Here is a 21,833-nt window from a genome sequence, read left to right on the forward strand (position 1 = left end):
GAGAGGGAATGGTTTATTTTAACTTTAATAATAAGGTGACATTACATAGTATTAATGGCAGCTAATGCAGAATTATTTGACACAATACACAATAGAGCTGGAACGGCTGAACCTGGCATGAAAGTGAAGATGAAAGTGACATACATCACAGTTGATTCATGATTTGCCTCATGGGTGTTAGTCCTGGGTGATTGCTTTCATAGTGATAATCATTATTTGTTTGTAGATCAGATCGTTGACTGGCACTACCATTCATTATTTACCTTGGCTGAGAGAGCATGCTGCTAGTGGACTCAGTGAGTTGGATGCATGCAGGCACCGAAGCAGTACTGTAGGCAGGAACACAGAATAGAAATACAGTACTGTAGGTAAGAACACTGCACAGGGATACAGTACTGTAGGCAAGGACACTGCACAGAGATACAGTCATGTAAGTAGGAACACAGAATAGAAATACAGTACTGTAGGTAAGAACACTGCACAGGGATACAGTACTGTAGGCAAGGACACTGCACAGAGATACAGTCATGTAAGTAGGAACACAGAATAGAGATACATTACTGTAGGTAAGAACATGGCACAGGGATACAGTACTGTAGGCAAGGACACTGCACAGAGATACAGTCATGTAAGTAGGAACACAGAATAGAGATACATTACTGTAGGTAAGAACATGGCACAGGGATACAGTACTGTAGGCAAGGACACTGCACAGAGATACAGTCATGTAAGTAGGAACACAGAATAGAGATACATTACTGTAGGTAAGAACATGGCACAGGGATACAGTACTGTAGGCAAGGACACTGCACAGAGATACAGTCATGTAAGTAGGAACACAGAATAGAGATACATTACTGTAGGTAAGAACATGGCACAGGGATACAGTACTGTAGGTAAGAACACTGCACAGGGATACATTACTGTAGGTAAGAACACTGCACAGGGATACAGTACTGTAGGTAAGAACATGGCACAGGGATACATTACTGTAGGTAAGATCACTGCACAGAGATACAGTACTGTAGGTAAGAACATGGCACAGGGATACATTACTGTAGGTAAGATCACTGCACAGAGATACAGTACTGTAGGTAAGATCACTGCACAGAGATACAGTCATGTAAGTAGGAACACAGAATAGAGATACATTACTGTAGGTAAGAACATGGCACAGAGATACATTACTGTAGGTAAGAACATGGCACAGGGATACAGTACTGTAGGGAAGAACATGGCACAGAGATACATTACTGTAGGTAAGAACATGGCACAGGGATACAGTACTGTAGGGAAGAACATGGCACAGAGATACATTACTGTAGGTAAGAACATGGCACAGGGATACAGTACTGTAGGGAAGAACATGGCACAGGGATACAGTACTGTAGGGAAGAACATGGCACAGGGATACAGTACTGTAGGTAAGAACATGGCACAGGGATACAGTACTGTAGGGAAGAACACTGCACAGGGATACAGTACTGTAGGGAAGAACATGGCACAGGGATACAGTACTGTAGGTAAGAACATGGCACAGGGATACAGTACTGTAGGGAAGAACACTGCACAGGGATACAGTACTGTAGGTAAGAACATGGCACAGGGATACAGTACTGTAGGGAAGAACACTGCACAGGGATACAGTACTGTAGGGAAGAACACTGCACAGGGATACAGTACTGTAGGTAAGAACACTGCACAGGGATACATTACTGTAGGGAAGAACACTGCACAGGGATACAGTACTGTAGGGAAGAACACTGCACAGGGATACATTACTGTAGGGAAGAACACTGCACAGGGATACAGTACTGTAGGGAAGAACACTGCACAGGGATACAGTACTGTAGGGAAGAACACTGCACAGGGATACAGTACTGTAGGTAAGAACATGGCACAGGGATACATTACTGTAGGGAAGAACACTGCACAGGGATACAGTACTGTAGGGAAGAACACTGCACAGGGATACAGTACTGTAGGGAAGAACACTGCACAGGGATACATTACTGTAGGGAAGAACACTGCACAGGGATACAGTACTGTAGGGAAGAACACTGCACAGGGATACAGTACTGTAGGTAAGAACATGGCACAGGGATACATTACTGTAGGGAAGAACACTGCACAGGGATACAGTACTGTAGGGAAGAACACTGCACAGGGATACAGTACTGTAGGGAAGAACACTGCACAGGGATACAGTACTGTAGGTAAGAACATGGCACAGGGATACAGTACTGTAGGTAAGAACATGGCACAGAGATACATTACTGTAGGGAAGAACATGGCACAGGGATACAGTACTGTAGGGAAGAACATGGCACAGGGATACAGTACTGTAGGGAAGAACATGGCACAGGGATACAGTACTGTAGGGAAGAACATGGCACAGAGATACATTACTGTAGGTAAGAACATGGCACAGGGATACAGTACTGTAGGGAAGAACATGGCACAGAGATACATTACTGTAGGGAAGAACATGGCACAGGGATACAGTACTGTAGGTAAGAACATGGCACAGAGATACATTACTGTAGGTAAGAACATGGCACAGAGATACATTACTGTAGGTAAGAACATGGCACAGGGATACAGTACTGTAGGTAAGAACATGGCACAGAGATACAGTACTGTAGGGAAGAACATGGCACAGGGATACAGTAGTGCAAGAACACAGAGATGTTTTCAAACCTCTGCGCTGTGACTAGTTAAATGAAGGTTACATTTTTAAAAATGAGCTTCAGCGGACTGGGCTGACCCTAACTATAGCTGCCTGCACATCAAATGCTAATTTCAGTGTAGATTTCTATAATGTCTGGAAACCATTGTTATGTGGCTTCAATGCTCGGCTTCAATGTAAAACGTATTTCGCTGGCATCGAGGCTTGTATTGGAGAATCTGGTTCATTAAGTTGAGCAGACCATTGTGTGAGAGAACCAACCACAGTAAACATGTGCTCATTAAATAATGGTCGACAACAGAATCATCTCATTGACCACTGGCACCAAACTATCAGTCTGTATAAGTCTCATACATTCATATGGAAAGGCCCATCTAGGCCTTTGCTCCCGAGTGGCACAGTGGTCTAATGCACTAGAGGCATCACTACAGACCCTGGTTCAATTCCAGTCTGTATCACAACCGGCCGTGATAGGGAGTCCCATAGGGCGGCGCACAATTGGCCCAGCGTCGCCCAGGTCAGGGTTTGGCCAGGGTAGACCGTCATTGTAAATAATAATTTGTTCTGAAATGACTTGCCTAGTAAAATCAAATTGTAAAATTGTCCTGAAGGCAGGATGGACTGTAGGGAAATTTCAGAGGGTGAGATGTGAAGCTTTTGTTGCTGTTGACGCTATTGTTTGTGAATGTGGGTGTGTGCATGCAGTGTTTTGGCATGTGTCTTAAGTTAGTTGCAGTCTTGTTTTGGCCTGTCTATGGTGCTGGTGTTTTGACTTCTGAGGTGTTTGTGTTATTTGCTGGACTGTTTATAAGGTATTACCTTTCCAGCCTGGGTTGAATTGTAAGGGGCTGCTATTTTGGCCTGTGTTGGAGGCTCTGATTCGAGGTGAAATGCTGCAAATGAGGCTAGTGGGGATTAGGGCCGCCCTGCGCGCTGCGCGGCTTCCCTGGGTTTCTGTGCTGTGACAATAGCGGCTTGTTTCGGTGCCTTTGGATCAAAGCTTGAGTGAGCTGGGAGAGGGTGGTGGCGGTGGTGGAGGGGACACGGGGGGCGAGAATTGGCCTGAGAGGTCCTGAATAACGCCAGTCACAGTGGCCCGTCACAGTGGCCCCCCGTCAGGAATGCAGCACACTGAACTATACACCAGAGCACTAGCTGCTGTTGACACTGGCCATATCAATGATGTGTGTATGTGCAAGGCTTGTGCTCAGTTCAGAATTTAATTGAGAATGCCTCAAATTCCAATTAAATTCTTGAGTTTGAATTGAAGTAGTAAATCGTATACAGAATTGCAATTCAAATTTTAATTCAAGGAAATATAATTGAATTCAGTGAAATTCAATGAAATTAAAATGCCTCTTCTATTCTATATATTAGGTGTAGTCCATACAAATATACATAAAACATGTCTTATATACATGCGTATAAAATATTGATGAAACAATTGATTATCATGACAAACTCTTAAAATTAATAATCAAGGAAAACAAAACATGTACAGTGCTTTCAGAAACTATTTATACCCCTGGACTTATTCCACATTTTGTTGTTACAGCCTGAATTCAAAATGGATTAAGTAGATTTTCTCACCCATCTACTCACAATACCCCATAATGACAAAGTGAAAACATGTTTTTAGAAATTGTTGCTAATTTATTGAAAATTAAATGCAGAAATATCTAATTTATATAAGTATTCCCACCCCTGACTCAGTACATATTAGAGTCATCTTTGGCAGTGATTACTGTAAGCCTCTGAGAGCTTTCACACCTGAATATTTGCACATTATTCTTAAAAACAAAAATTCAAGCTCTGTCAAGTTTTTTTGTTGTTCATTGCTAGACGGCAATTTCAAGTCTTGCCATAGATTTTCAAGACGATTTAAGTCAAAACTGTAACTAGGCCACTCAGAAACATTTTATATCATCTTGGTAAGCAACTCCAGTGTATATTTGGTCTTATGTTTTAGGTTATTGTCCTGCTGAAATGGTGAATTTGTCTCTGTGTCTGGTGGAGAACAGACTGAACCATGTTCTCATCTCTGATTTTGCCTGTGCTTAGCTCTATTCTGTTTCTTTTTATCCTATTAAAGTCCCAAACTTAACCATGCTCAAAGGGATAGTCAATGTCTGCTTTTTAAAAAAAATTTTTTACCCTCTACCAAAAGGTATTGGTATTTTATTAGGATCCCCCATTAGCTGTTGCAAAAGCAGCAGCTACTCTTCCTGGGGTCCACAAAAAACATGAAACATAATACAGAATTACATAATATAGAACCTCATTAGAAAGAACAGCTCAAGGACAGAACTACATACATTTTAAAAGGGCACACGTAGCCTACATATCAATGTATACACACAAACTGTCTAGGTCAAATAGGGGGGAGGCGTTGTGCCGCGAGGTATTGCTTTATCTGTTATTTGAAACCAGGTTTGCTGTTTTTTTAACAATATGAGATGGAAGGAAGCTCAATGCAATAAGGGCTCTATATAATACTGTACTTTTTCTTGAATTTGTTTTGGATTTGGGGACTATGAAAAGACCCTTGGTGGCATGTCTGTTGGGATAAGTGTGTGTGTCAGAGCTGCGTGTAATTTGACTATGCAAACAATTTGGGATTTTCAACACATTGTTTCTTATAAAAAGAAGAAGTGATGCAGTCAATCTCTCCTCAACTCTTAGCCAAGAGAAACTGGCATGCGTAGTATTTTTATCAGCCCTCTGATTACAATTAAGAGCAAAAAGTGCCACTCTGTTCTGGGCCAGCAGAAGCTTAACTAAGTATTTCCTAGGCGCACTGGACCACATGACTGGACAGTAATCAAGATTAGACAAAACTAGAGCCTGCAGAACTTGTTTTTTGGAGTGTGTTGTCGAAAAAGCAGAGCATCTCTTTATTACGGCTAGACCTCTCCCCATCTTTGCAACCATTGAATCTATATGTTTTGACCATGACAGTTTATAATCTAAGGTAACGCCAAATAATTTGGTCTCCTCAACTTGTTCAACAGCCACACCATTCATTACCAGATTCAGCTGAGGTCTAGCACTTAAAACCTGTTATGGCTGCACGCTGAATATTGAAAAAACTGGAAAATGTGTGCACATTTTCAAACGGCCTCCTAAGAAACTTTTTATTTTCCAATATGCATATATTTACTACTGTTGGATAGATAACAGTCTGTAGTTTCTAAAAAGGTTTGAATTGTTTCTCTAAGTCGAACAGAAATATTTTTACAGCCATTTTCCCAGCCGAATTGAGTTTTCCAAAATGCGATGTGTCTCTTTAAGACCTTCTCTATAAAAGGCCATTTGACTTGGGACGATAGAGACACGTCACAGGCGTTCCTCAGACTGTAATGCGGAAGTGAGAATTGAAAGGAGTCGAATATCTCGTCCCTGGACTGAATAACACAACTTCTTGTGAGACCTGCGCAGTTAAAAAAAAAATCCGGGCGCGAAGGATAATTTGGTCTCGGCTTTTGGAACAAGGTAGATAACGTTGAATATGATGCCTGACTACGATATTATTTGATACATGTCACAAAATCATCCTAAAGTATGTTTTTTCAATATACTTTAATTATATTAATGCAATTTATTCTGGACTTTAGATGTGAAACGACGGAAGAATTTTTTGAAGAAAAGCTTTCTAGCGCAGCAATGCTATCGTGCTAGCTAACCAAAGAGGGAAATAATTCGTTCTGGAACCCAACTAAAGACTCTACTGGACATTGGACCCCGTTACAACATTCTGATGGAGTACCAAGAAAGATAAGACCCAATTTGGGATGCTTTTTCATATATATGTCGAACTGTTGAATGCTAACTCTGCTAACTGTGCTAGGCTAGCGCTTGACTAGAATCAATGCTGCCTTATGCTAGCTTATGATGTTAGCTAATATAACGATATATTGTGTTTTCGCTGTAAAACACTTCAAAAATCGGAAATGTTGGCTTTATTCACACGATATCTGTCTTTCATTAGTTATCCACCATATGTTTTTCTGAAATGTTTTATGAGGTGTAATTAGTAGCCGACGTTGGTGTATGTATTTTCTCTGGCTACTCCCGGCTGGATTCAGACTCAAGCTATGTATTAGCATTTTTGGGTAGCATCAATGTAAAACTGATTTATAGCTAAAATATGCACTTTTTATGAACAAAACATAGATTTATTGTGTAACATGTTATATGACTGTCATCTGAGGTCGTTTTTTCTGGGCTCTTTAGGTTGGTTTTAGTTTATTTCGGTTGGTTGTGCATGCTACTTCAATCATAATTCATACTTCATAATCATAATTCATACGTGTCTGTCCACTTTTGTATTTGGTGGTGAGCTAACATAAATATATGTGGTGTTTTCTCTGTAAAACATTTAAAAAATCGGACATGTTGGCTGGATTGACAAGATGTTTATCTTTCAAATGCTGTATTGGACTTGTTAATGTGTAAAAGTTAAATATTTTTAAAAAATAGATTTTGAATTTCGCGCCCTGCAGGGGTGTCATTTTCGGTCCGAGGTCGGGCTTGCACCCCAAACAGGTTAAGGAATGATTTGTAGGACCAGATGTTCAGGACCAGTTTATTACTGGCCACCCATTCCAAAACAGACTGCAACTCTTTGTTAAGGGTTTCAGTGACTTCATTAGCTGTGGTTGCTGATGTTTATATGGTTGAATCATCCGCATACATGGACTGTTTAATGCCAGTGGCAGGTCATTGGTTAAAAATAGAAAAGAGTAGAGGGCCTAGAGAGCTGCCCTGTGGTACCCCACACTTTCCATGTTTGACATTAGAGACGCTTCCATCAAAGAAAACCGTTTGAGTTCTATTAGATAGATAGCTCTGAATCCACGATATGGCAGAGCTCGAAAAGCCATAGCACTTACGTTTTTTCAACAACAGGTTATGGTCAATAATATCAAAGGCTGCACTGAAATCTAACAGTACAGCTCCCACAATCTTCTTATCAATTTATTTCAACCAATAATCAGTCATTTGTGTCAGTGCAGTACATGTTCAGTGCCCTTCTCTATAAGCATGCTGAAGTCTGTTCATTTGTTTACAGAGAAATAGCATTGTATTTGGCCAAACACAATTTTTTCCAACCGTTTGCTAAGAGCTGGCAGCAAGCCTATAGGTCTGCTGTTAGAACCAGTAAAGGCCGCTTTACCACTCTTGGGTAGCGGAATTACTTTGGCTTCCCTCTAGGCCTGAGGACAAAGACTTTCCTCTCGGCTCAGATTGAAGATATGACAGATAGGAGTGGCTTTTGAGTCAGCCACCATCCTCAGTAGCTTTCCATCTATGTTGTCAATGCCAGGAGGTTTGTCATTATTGATTGTTAACAATCGTTTTTCCACCTCTCCCACACTAACTTACAAAATTCAATCTTGCACTGCTTTTATTTCATTATTTGTTTTTATGCATGAATAACATTGCTCACTGTGTGTCGTGGCCATTTCCTGCCTAAGTTTGCCCACTTTGCCAATGAAATAATCATTAAAATAATTGGCAATATCAAATGGTTTGTGATGAATAAGCAATCTGATTCGATGAAAGATGGAGTTGAATTGGTCTTTCTGACCATAATTTCATTTAAAGTACTTTTTTCAATCATTCTTTATATCATTGATCTTGGCTTCATAATGAAGTTTCTTCTTCTTTTTGTTGAGTTTAGTCACATAATTTCTCAATTTACAGTAAGTAAGCCAGTCAGATGTACATCCAGACTTATTAGCCACTCCTTTTTCCCCATCTCTTTCAACCATACAGTTTTTCAATTCCTCATCAATCCATTGAGCCTTAACAGTTCTAACAGTCAGTTTCTTAACAGGTGCATGTTTATCAATAATTGGAAGAAGCAATTTCATAAATTCATTAAGTGCAGTATCTGGTGCTCCTCATTAATCACATCAGACCAACAAATATTTTTAACATCCTCCACATAACAGTCACAGCAACATATTTTGTATGATCTCTTGTACACTATTTTAGTCCCAGCTGTTGGAACTTTGGCTTTCCTGGATATAGCCACTATATTGTGATCACTGCATCCAATGGGTACGGATACAGCTTTAGAACAAAGTTCTACAGTATTAGTAAAATGTGATCAATACATGTGGATGATCTTGTTCCTGTAGTGTTTGTAAACACCCTGGTATGTTGATTAATAACCTGAACCAGATTACAGGCACTGGTTACAGTAAGAAGCTTCCTCTTGGACAGCTAGAGGAAAACCAGTCAATATTCAGGTCCCCAAGAAAGTAGACCTCTGTTTACATCACATACACGATCAAACATTTCACACATATCATTTAGATACTGACTGTTAGCACTTGGTGGCCTATAGCAACACCCCAAAATAAAAGGCTTTAGATGTGCCAAGTGAACCTGCAACCACAACACTTCAATAACACTTGACATAAGATCTTCTCTAAGCATTATAGGGATATGGCTCTGAATGTATATACAGCAACTCCTCCCCCATAAAAATGTTTCTCTTCTATAGTTGTTAAATCCTTGTATTGCTACTGATGTGTCATCAAATTATTTATCTAAATGAGTCTCAAATGGCTAATATATGAATGTTATCTGATGTTAGCAAGTTATTGATTTCATGAACCTTATTTCTAAGGCTACACATATTAATATGGGCAATTTTCAGCCCTTTCCTGGGTAGCTTATCAGAGATAGACATATTATTGAAAAGAGCAGACAAAGCAAGATAAAAAAAAAAAATACATTCAGCAGTCCATTAATCAATTGGTGTGTTTGTGGGGTTGAGGCTACGATCCCATAGGCTTGGCTCTCTCATCCCTTCCAGGCTTCTGGGAAGGAGGGTGGACAATGAGCCTGTCGTAGCAGATGTACTCAATATCCCCACGTGCTCCGGCAGCTTTCATGGCTGGGATCAGTTCTTTCCTCTTCTGGCGCACAGCTTCAGGATAGTCCTCGTTTAGGAAGATATACGTTCCTCTCAAGTTCTTGGCTCTTTCCAGAACAGCTACCTTGTCTTTGAACCTCAGGAACTTGACCACTATCGGCCTGGGCCTATCACCTGGGCCGGTGGAGGGTTTTCCAAACCCGTGGGCGCACTCCACCTCAAACTTCCTGTGGTCTATCTTCAATTTCTCAGATAATTTCCCTCACTTTGTCCTAGGACTCCACCCAGGTCTCATGTGGAGATTCTGCAATTCTGTCCACAACCATGTTGTTTCGCCTTGATTGTCCCTCGAGATAGTCTGATTTATCTGGCATTGTTATCATGGATTCACACACAGATCTGATGTCCTCTCTCAATGACTTACAGATTGCTGTCATCTTGCCGTTCTCCTGTTTCAACTTGTCGAGCTGACCCTGGGAGAACTGCAAACTGTTCTTCAGGTCCTGGACCTCTCTGGTCAGGTCGTCCGTTCTTTTATTAGTAGAATCCATGAGTATTTGGACAAAACACTTGAAACTATTTTCTTGTTGTTGTAACAACTGCTTATAGGTCTCTTTTTGTTCGCTTAAAAGGTCCTTCACGTGAGAGAGATACCACTGGCATCGTGGGCTGCGTTCAAGAACACCTCACTAGCTTGATGTTAGGCTAGCTAGCAGCTAGGCTAGCTGCGACGCCAAATAGCTCCTCAGACCCGTCCTTGGTCGGCAGGATCACTGGAAAGATACAAGCAGTCCCAGCAACTGATGCCAACTGCGTTGCGGGATCCAACATAAGAAGAGTTTGGGATAATACTGTGACACTGAAAATGACAATGCCCTTTTAGTGTAAGATCTGTTTGAAACGACTGCCTGAAATGTCAGCCTGTTCTGGTGAGATGGAGTTTTGGCATCACTGGTGCCATCACCAGGTAGTAAATTAGTTAATAGACCAATAAGGTGACACCTTCATTGCGAGGCATTGAAAAACTTCCCTGGTCTTTGTGGTTGACTCTGTGTTTTGAAATTCACTGTTCGACTGAGGGACCAACCTTACAGATAATTGTGTGGGGTACAGAGGTGAGGTAGTCATTTAAAAAATAATGGTAAACACTGTCATTGCACACACAGTGAGCCCTTTTATGCAACTTATTATGTGTCTTGTTAAGCACATTTTTACTCCTGAACTTATTTAGGCTTTCCATAACGACGGGGTTGAATACTTATTGACCCAAGACAGCTTATAATTTGTATTAATTTCTAATAATTTCTAAAAACATCACTTTGAAATTATGTTGTATTGTGTGTAGGCCTGTGACACAAAATCTATTCCATTTTAAGTTCAGTCTGTAACACAACAACATTTTGAAAAAGTTGAAGGGTGTGAATAGTTTCTGAAGGCACTGTATGTGAATATTCTATTTCATTAATCACTTAAATAATTTTCGATATTGGGGAAATACTACATTTCCCAGAATGCATTAGTTTAAACCTCAAGTTTACCCTAAAGCCTTCAAAAAGAAGCCACACAAATGAAATGGTTGGTGGAAATATAATTGGCTATTTTAATCACTAAGGTCAAAAGTTTCAAGATGGCGTCGGATAACACGGTTGCCCTGTTTCTAGCTCCTAGATAACATTGAAGTATTTAGTTTTTTTTAAGTGTCATTTCTTACATAAGCATTTCGCTGCACCCACTAACATCTGCTAAACTGTGTACGCGGCCAATAAACTTCGATTTGAAAAGTATATGAACATTGTTTCTAGAGAGAAGTGATATATTCTTTGGTATCTGGAAGTGTGACCTGTCAGATTCAGTGAAACTCTAATGTTCTATGACTGAATGGAATTGCTTTGAATGGCACTGATTTAAATTCGACATCCTGTGGGGTGTGGTCCATTCCATTTGAATTTCAACTCATGAGTTGAATGGGAGTCAATTCGGAATTGAGCACAACCCCGGTGTGCGTGTGTGTGTGTACTGTACATATATGTTGTATTACCAATCTGTAGGACTGGTGTGATCCATGGTATGTTATGTAGGTTAGGGTAGGATCCATGGTATGTTATGTAGGTTAGGTTAGGATCCATGTTATGTAGGTTATGTTAGGATCCATGTTATGTAGGTTATGTTAGGATCCATGGTATGTTATGTAGGTTAGGTAGGATCCATGCTTTCATGAGACTGATGTTTTAGAACTGTGTTCTTCTCAGTCAGACAGATGAGGTGTAGAATTCCCTCACAGAAAGACTCTTGCCTGAGCGTGTCTAGTTGCCATGGCTACAGCTAGTTACTGACAACACCTGATGCAGGGACAGAGAGAGGTAGCATCCTGCGGTGCTCTGCAAATCAAGGATCAAATCAGATCCTGTGGGGCCAGTGGGGAGGCAACCACACACAGCCATCTGACCACGTTGTCACAACGGTCGACCAAAGGTTGACCAAACAGTGTCTGCAGCCTCATATACGTAGTATGTATATGGCTGCAGACAAACACAAACCATAGTTAATGTTGAACCACAATCAGACATCACACTGCTCGTGGAGCATAGAGGAGGGGGAAAAAACAATCACAGATAAACAAAATTCAGCAATAACAGCACTTCGGCCTATATTTGGGCATTATGGAAACCCCTAATAAACTCCATGACTCTTTACCAACGCCAGTCAGTGTGACGCACAAATATGAGTTGACATTTTTTGTCTTTTTCATTAACAACAGCTGTGATGGATCACTGTGAATTCCAGCGCCACAAATCTGCACTGGACAGGCCTCTTTAATTTAACCAGTCTTAGTCTTCATCTTTGATCTGTGCTGCTGTATGTCTCCCCTACAGTTACAGTACATGCCTGTGACCCTCAGCCAAGTAGCCAGCCGCAGAAATCCTCATCAAACCCCCCAGCACAGACTCACCACCGATAACCCTGCTTGGGTTAGGGCTGCAGGGCAAGGTCAGGGGGTGGATAAAATGCACACTGATTAGGCCAGCGATAGGTGTGTGTGTGATTGGAGGGGTCCCATTCGCTTCCCATGCCTGACCTGGTTCTGACTCAGTCTTCTTCTTTCCCCAGGTGTGCTAAAGCTCAGAATGAGTGCTGTAGGGGAAAGGGCACTGGACCCTGCCACGTCAGAGCCTCGTAAGAGGAAGGGCTCGCTATGCGACATCTCAGGCCAGAGGTAAGAACACAGTGCATTCACGTTAGTCACTCAGAACTAGCATACACTCTCATCCAGAACGAAGGACAATGATGATGAGGATGATGATGATCCTTGTCCTTCAAGCATAAATTCTTTCCACTACTCTACATACTCAATAAGAAGCATCCTCTCAGACATATAGCCTAGCTAGTTGCCAACAGATATGGCCTTTTATGTTTATCTGTGTTTGCATAGCCACCCCAGTCACAACACATAGTCACCGCGTCAATTGTCACCTTGCTTGACAACTCAAAACTGAATTCATACGGGTGTTCTGGCTATGGCTCAACCCATCGATTTCTGGGACCAATCAGACGGTCTAGAATGTATTTCCATTCTAGAAATCGTCAGGGAGATACTCAGATGCAGACTCATTGCGGAGAAGAAACTAACGTCCGTGGGCATGGCATAGCGTTTGGTTGGAGCAAGGAGTTTGGGTAGCCAGGCAACTTGTCACTTGCTTTCTATGGGTCATACTTATGTCATATTGGTCTTTCACTACCTGCTTCTATGGCCGCATATTTCACATACCCTGTTGGTGTTGAGGAATAGGAGTTTGTGCCAAGAGCACAGTAAGGGCAGAATCTCAACCTGACCTGCACACTGCTAGCGCACACATATTAAACTGGAATTCTTGTGCAATCATGCAGTTATGTCAAAGGGAGATTTGTGTAAGAATTTGAAAGATTTTGAGAAAGTAGGCAGTGTGTGCTGATTTGGCCCTACATACACTGTGTTAGTGGATGTAGGTTGCCCAGGAGGATTGTGTGTCTGTGGTGTTGGACTGGAGCAGGCTGATCTGTGTTGCTGAGTTATAGCTAGGGTCTCCTCTACAAGGCCTCAATAGGCTAATGTAACTGCAGTCTGATCAACAGCACTGTAAAGCACAGCACAGTACAGAGCTGCCTTTCTGTTTCTACAGCAACCCCACACATCGCCTGACCTGCACACACCCTACACACACCACACTCAGCACGCCTGCGCACAAGCAGCCTTGGCAATGCACTGACCTACTTTCAGTGCTCTCGTCTCCAACACTCACTCACTTGCATATACATACAATACACACACATACATACACTCACATATACAGACACACATACACTCACACATAGTTATTGTATGCAGTTATTTGTATATAAGCAGTTATATGTGCACTCACTCCCCCTCACACACAAATATTAGCCTGTGGGCCAGGCATTGCCGAAGACACAGTTTTAATAACTGCTAGCAGAACAGCCCTTATTAATCCCATTCTATCCTCCTCACTTCTCAAGTATCACTCATATATATTTTATCATGTTTACCACATTTCTTCTGCAACTTACTTTCAGATTCAGCAGGCTAAAAATGTATTCTTCCGTTGGTGGAATTTGAGAGAAGGTCAAGCTGATCCGTAGTCAGTCCCTGCATTCCTCTTATATCTCACACATGATCATTGTAGAGCTAGTAGTCATTCCCAGCTGTCAGTGCTAGGCTAACCCAGTTAGCTGCTGGGCTGCTGCTAGAGTGTGGGTGTGGATGTGAGCGCATCCACTGTGTGTATACGTGTGCGAGTGTAAATGCATGCGCCTCCCCTGTGTGTGTGTGTGTGTTTGAGCATGCCTGCCCTGTGGCCTGGCTCCAGGCCCGGGATTCCAGCCCACCCACCAAGCGGCCCTGGGAGCTCTGATCGTCCCCCAAGGTAACGAGACGCCCCTGTGTGTCTCTGGTCTCTGAGAGAGAGAGAGAGAGAGAGAGGTCTAGGGTCCGCCCACCAACCAATAATTCACAAAATGGGACAAACACCAAATTGAGACTGCATGCAGAATTCTGCAAAAATACCCTCCGTGTACAACTTAAAACACCAAATTATGCATGCAAAGCAGAATTAGGATGATACCCGCTCATTATCAAAATCCAGAAAAGAGCCATTAAATCACCTACAGAAAGATGAACCTGGAGAAGAGTCCCCTAAGCAAGTTGGTCCTGGGGCTCTGTTCACAAACATAAATAGACCCAACCAAATCACGAGAAAACAAAAAGATAATTACTTGGCACTTTGAAAATAATTAACAAAAAAACAGAGCAAACTAGAATGCTATTTGTCCCTAAACAGAGAATACACAGTGGCAGAATACCTGACCACTGTGACTGACGGCTCCGCAGAGGGGAAAGACGAAGCGGCCACCTGGTCAGGCTCCGTAGACGTGCACATCACCCACCACTCCCAAGTATACTGCTAGCCAATGTCCAGTCTCTTGACAACAAGGTAGACAAAATTCGAACAAGAGTTGCCTTCCAGAGAGACATCAGAGATTGAAACATTCTCTGTTTCACGGAAACATGGCTCTCCGTGCATTGCGCCGAAAGAGATAAACACCCTCTCTGGGAAGAGGAAGGGCGGGGGTGTATGCTTCATGATTAACGACTCATGGTGTAATCATAACAACATACTAGAGGTCGACCGATTAATCGGAATGGGCGTTTAATTAGGGCCGATTTCATAAATCTTTTTTACACCTTTATTTAACTAGGCAAGTCAGTTAAGAACACATTCTTATTTTCAATGACGGCCTAGGAACGGTGGGTTAACTGCCTTGTTCAGGGGCAGAACGACAGATTTTTACCTTGTCAGCTCAGGGATTCAATCTTGCAACCTTACGGTTAACTAGTCCAACACTCTAACCACCTGCCTCAGGAGGAGCCCGCCTGTTACGCGAATGCAGTAAGAAGCCAAGGTAAGTTGCTAGCTAGCATTAAACGTATCTTGTAAAAAACAATCAATCAATCATCACTAGTTATAACCACACATGGTTGATGATATTACTAGTTTATCTAGCGTGTCCTGCGTTGCATATTATCGATGCAGTCTGCATTCACGAAAAAGGACTGTTGTTGCTCCAACGTGTACCTAACCATAAACATCAAATTAAATCAAATTATTTATATAGCCCTTCGTACATCAGCTGATACCTCAAAGTGCTGTACAGAAACCCAGCCTAAAACCCCAAACAGCAAGCAATGCAGGTGTAGAAGCACGATGCATCAATGTCTTTCTTAAAATCAATACACAGAACTATATATTTTTAAACCTGCATATTTAGCTAAAAGAAATCTAGGTTAGCAGGCAATATTAACCAGGTGAAATTGTGTCACTTCTCTTGCGTTCATTGCATGCAGAGTCAGGGTATATGCAACAGTTTGGGCCGCCTGGCTCATTGCGAACTAATTTGTCAGAATTTACGTAATTATGACATAACATTGAATGTTGTGCAATGTAACAGGAATATTTAGACTGATGGATGCCACCCGTTAGATAAAATACGGAACGGTTCCGTATTTCACTGAAAAAATAAATGTTTTGTTTTCGAGATGATAGTTTCCGGATTCGACCATATTAATGACCTAAGGCTCGTATTTCTGTGTGTTATTATGTTATAATTAAGTCTATGATTTGATAGAGCAGTCTGACTGAGCGATGGTGGGCACCAGCAGGCTCATAAGCATTCATTCAAACAGCACTTTCGTGCGTTTTGCCAGCAGCTCTTCGCTGTGCTTCAAGCCTATCAACTCCCAAGATTAGGCTGGTGTAACCGATGTGAAATGGCTAGCTAGTTAGCGGGGTGCTCGCTAATAGCGTTTCAAACGTCACTCGCTCTGAGACTTAGAGTAGTTGTTCCCCTTGCTCTGCATGGGTAACGCTGCTTCGAGGGTGGCTGTTGTCGATGTGTTCCTTGTTCGAGCCCAGTTAGCGGCGAGGAGAGGGATGGAAGCAATACTGTTACACTGGCAATACTAAAGTGCCTATAAGAACATCCAATAGTCAAAGTTATATGGAATACAAATGGTATAGAGAGAAATAGTCCTATAATTCCTATAATAACTACAACGTAAAACTTCTTACCTAGGGAATATTGAAGACTCATGTTAAAAGGAACCACCAGTTTTCATATGTTCTCATGTTCTGAGCAAGGAACTTAAACGTTAGCTTTCTTACATGGCACATATTGCACTTTTACTTTCTTCTCCAACTGTAACGGCTGTCTAATGCCTCCTCGGATGAGGAGGAGGAGTAAGGGTCGGGCCAAAATGCAGCGTTGAATGTAGACATAATACATTTATTAAAGAAAGACGAAACACGAGAACTCTTACACAAACTACAAAACAACAAACGACGTAGACAGAAGACCTGAACTTGAGAACTTACATATACAGCACGAAGAACGCACGAACAGGAAAGACTAGCCAAACGAACGAACAAACGAAACAGTCCCGTGTGGTGCAACAGACACAGGAACAATCACCCACAAACAAACAGTGAGAACAGCCTACCTTAATATGGTTCTCAATCAGAGGAAACGTTAAACACCTGCCTCTAATTGAGAACCATATCAGGCAACACATTTAACCCAACATAGAAACACATAACATAGAATGCCCACCCCAACTCACGCCCTGACCAACTAAACACATACAAAAACAACAGAAAACAGGTCAGGAACGTGACACCAACACATTATTTTTGCATTATTTAAACCAAATTGAACATGTTTCATTATTTATTTGAGACTAAATTGATTTTATTGATGTATTATATTAAGTTAAAATAAAAGTGTTCATTCAGTATTTTTGTAATTGTCATTATTACAAATATATATATATATATATATATATATACACTGTAGTGTCCAAAACGTCTTTTAAGTCAGGCATTCCCTTGGCAGCAAGGGCCTCTCGATGGATGCTGCAGTGTGTTGGGAGCAACTGCTTGCACGCACGTTACCACACCATCGTGTTCTGAGCAAGGAACTTAAAGGTTAGCTTTCTTACATGGCACATATTGCACTTTTACTTTCTTCTCCAACACTTTGTTTTTGCATTATTTAAACCAAATCGAACATGTTTCATTATTTATTTGAGGCTAAATTGATTTTATTTATGTATTATATTAAGTTAAAATAAGTGTTCATTCAGTATTGTTGTAATTGCCATTATTACAAATTAATTTTAAAAAATCGGCCGATTTAATCGGTATTGGCTTTTTTTGGTCCTCCAATAATCCGTATCGGTATCGGCGTTGAAAAATCATATTCGGTCGACCTCTACAACATACAGGAACCAAAGTCCTTCTGTTCACACGACCTAGAATTCCTAACAATCAAATGCCGGTAATTTTCCTTACCAAGTGAATTCTCGTCAGTTATAGTCACAGCTGTGAACATTCCCCCTCAAGCAGACAGCAAGACGGCCACCAAGGAACTTCACTAGACTATATGCAAACTGGAAACCATATATCCTGAGGCTGCATTTATTTTAACTGGGGCTTTTAACAAAGCAAAATTGACAACAATGCCACTGTTCCCGTACCCAAGAAGGCAAAGATAACTGAACTAAATGACTACCGCCCCGTAGCATTTACTTCTGTCATCTTGAAGTGCTTTGGGAGACTAGTCAAGGATGATATCACCTCCACCTTACCGGCCACTCTAGACCCACTTCAGTTTGCATATCGCCCCAACAGGTCCACAGATGGCACAATTGCCATCACACTGCTCACTGCCCTATCCCATAAGGACAAAAATAATGCCTATGTAAGAATGCTGTTCATTGACTACAGTCAGTATTCAACACCATAGTACCCTCCGAGCTCATCATCAAGCTGGAGACCCTGGGTCTCCACCCCGCCCTGTGCAATTGGGTCCTGAAGTTCCTGACGGGCCACCCCCAGGTGGTGAAGGTAGGAAACAACATCTCCACTTCGCTGACCCTCAACAATGGGGCCCCACATGGGTGCGTGCTCAGCACCCTCCTGTACTCCCTGTTCACCCACGACTGCGTGGCCATGCACGCCTCCAACTCAATCATCAAGTTTGCAGACGACACAACAGTAGTGGGCTTGATTACCATCATTGACGAGACAGCCTACAGGGAGGAGGTGAGGGCACTCGGATTGTGGCGTCAGGAAAACAACCTCTCACTCAACGTCAACAAAACAAAGGAGATGATCGTGGACTTCAGGAAACAGCAGAGGGAGCACCCCCCTATCCACATCGAAGGGACAACAGTGGAGAAGGTGGAAAGTTTAATGTTCCTCGGCAAACACATCACAGACAAACTGAAATGTTCCACCCACACAGACAGTGTGGTGAAGAAGGCGCAACTGCGCCTCTTCAACCTCAGGAGGCTGAGGAAATTTGGCTTGTCACCCAAAACCCTGACCAACTTTTACAGATGCACAATCGAGAGCATCCTGTCAGGCTGTATCACAGCCTGGTACGGCAACTGCACCGCCCTCAACCGCAAGGCTCTCCAGAGGGTGGTGCGGTCTGCACAACGCATCACCGGGGGGAAACTACATTGAGACCCAATCACTGGCCACTTTGATAAATGGATCACTAGTCACTTTATACAATGCCACTATGAATAATGCCCCTTTAATAATGTTTACATATTTTACATTACTCATATCACATGTAAATACTGTATTTTATACCATCTATTGCACCTTGCCTATGCCGCTCGGCCATCGCTCATCCATATACTTACATGTACATATTCTCATTCACCACTTTAGATTTGTGTGTATCAGGTAGTTGTTGGGGAGTTGTTACATTACTTGTTAGATATTACTGCACTGTCGGAAACTAAACTCAGAAAAAAAAGAAACGTCCCTTTTTCAGGACCCGGTCTTTCAAAGATGTTTCGTAAAAATCCAAATAGCTTCACAGATCTTCATTGTAAAGGGTTTAAACTCTGCTTCCCATGCTTGTTCAATGAACCATAAACAATTAATGAACATGCACCTGTGGGACGGTCGTTAAGACACTAACAGCTTACAGACGGTAGGCAATTAAGGTCACAGTTATGAAAACTTAGGACACTAAAGATGCCTTTCTACTGACTCTGACAAACACCAAAAGAAAGATGCCCAGGGTCCCTGCTCATCTGCGTGAACGTGCCTTAGGCATGCTGCAAGGAGGCATGAGGACTGCAGATGTGGCCAGGGCAATATATTGCAATGTCCGTACTGTGAGACGCCTAAGACCGTGCTACAGGGAGACCGGACAGAGACCTCGCAGTGGCAGACCACGTGTAACAACACCTGCACAGGATCGGTACATCCGAACATCACACTTGCGGGGACAGGTACAGGATGGCAAAAACAACTGCCCGAGTTACACCAGGAACGCACAACCCCTCCATCAGTGCTCAGACTGTCCGCACCAGGCTGAGAGAGGCTGGACTGAGGACTTGTAGGCCTGTTGTAAGGCAGGTCCTCACCAGACATCACCGGCAACAACGTTGCCTATGGGCACAAACCCACCGTCGCTGGACCAGACAGGACTGGCACAAAGTGCTCTTCACTGATGAGTTGCGGTTTTGACTCACCAGGGGTGATGGTCGGATTCACGTTTATCGTCGAAGGAATGAGCGTTACACTGAGGCCTGTACTCTGGAGCGGGATTGATTTGGAGGTGGAGGGTCCGTCGTGGTCTGGGGCGGTGTGTCACAGCATCATCGGACTGAGCTTGTTGTCATTGCAGGTAATCTCAACGCTGTGCGTTACAGGGAAGACATCCTCCTCCCTCATGTGGTACCCTTCTTGCAGGCTCATCCTGACATGACCCTCCAGCATGTCGATGCCACCAGCCATACTGCTTCTTCTGTGCGTGATTTCCTGCAAGACAGGAATGTCTGTGTTCTGCCATAGCCAGCGAGGAGCCCGGATCACAATCCCGTTGAGCACGTCTGGGACCTGTTGGATCGGAGGGTGAGGCCTCGGGCCATTCCCCCCAGAAATGTCCGGGATCTTGCAGGTGCTTTGGTGGAAGAGTGGGTAACATCTCACAGCAAGAACTGGCAAATCTAGTGCAGTCCATGAGGAGGATATGCACTGCGAACTTAATGCAGCTGGTGCCCACACCAGATACTGACTGTTTCTTTTGATTTTGACCCCCCTTTGTTCAGTGACACGTTATTCCATTTCTGTTAGTCACATGTCTGTGGAACTTGTTCAGTTTATGTCTCAGTTGTTGAATCTTATGTTCATACAAATATTTACACATGTTAAGTTTGCTGAAAATAAACGCAGTTGACAGTGAGAGGACGTTGCTCTTTTTTGCTGAGTTTAGAAGCACAAGCATTTCGCTACACTCGCATTAACATCAATACAATTTGATTTGACTTTGACCCAAACTTAAGGAAATTTTGACTATGTACATAGTCAGTGAGCATAGCCTTGCTATTGAGAAAGGCCGCCGTAGGCAGAGCTGGCTCTCAAGAGAAGACAGGCTATGCGCAAACTGCCCACAAAATGAGGTGGAAACTGAGCTGCACTTCCTGACCTCCTGCCAAATGTATGACCATATTAGAGACACATATTTCCCTCAGATTACACCGATCCACAAAGAATTTGAAAACAAACTCGATTTTGATAAACTCCCATATTTACTGGGTGAAATACCGCAGTGTGTCATCAAAGCAGCACAATTTGTGAACTGTTGCCACAAGAAAAGGGCAACCAGTGAAGAACAAACACCATTGTAAATACAACCCAAATGTATGTTTATTTACTATTTGCACATCGTCACAACACTGTATATAGACATACCATGTTTGAAATGTCTTTTGTGAATGTATTGTTTACTATAAAAAAATCACTTTTGTTTATTATCTACTTCACTTGCTTTTGCAATGTTAGCATATGTTTCCCTTGCCAGTAAAGCCATTGAATTGAATTGAATTGAATTGAATTGAGAGAGAGAGACGGAAGGTAGAGTGAATGGTTGACAGAGCGAGTGAGAGAGAATGATAGATGGGGAAAAGGAGAGAAAGACGGTGGGTTTGAGAATGGGATCGAGGGGGAAAAAAGAGAGAGGATGGATAGCATCTCAGCAGGGTTCCTCTCATCCCCCTTGTCAGGTGATGATGCCCTGCTGGGTGAAAGAATAACAATCTGGCTACAGGGTTAGTCCTCCTCTCCTCAGCTGTTCTCCTTCTGCTCTGCACTTGTCTTCTACACTGCTCTGTCAGGCTTC

At 42.4% G+C, this 21,833-nt stretch overlaps 1 protein-coding gene across 2 annotated transcripts in view; it reads left to right on the top strand.

Annotated features, from left to right (window-relative positions):
• The window catches only part of LOC129817418 (nuclear receptor coactivator 1-like), a 109,829-nt gene that overhangs the window by 50,175 nt on the left and 37,821 nt on the right, over positions 1-21,833 (top strand). For both annotated transcript variants that reach the window (XM_055872629.1, XM_055872630.1), the window contains one exon: positions 12,687-12,792. In XM_055872629.1, coding sequence (XP_055728604.1) covers positions 12,704-12,792 — 89 coding nt within the window. In that variant the 5' untranslated portion in view covers positions 12,687-12,703. The remainder of the gene's footprint in view (positions 1-12,686; positions 12,793-21,833) is intronic.

The sequence above is a fragment of the Salvelinus fontinalis genome, chromosome 20, assembly GCF_029448725.1.
Source record: "Salvelinus fontinalis isolate EN_2023a chromosome 20, ASM2944872v1, whole genome shotgun sequence".
Taxonomy (NCBI): Eukaryota; Metazoa; Chordata; class Actinopteri; order Salmoniformes; family Salmonidae; genus Salvelinus; species Salvelinus fontinalis.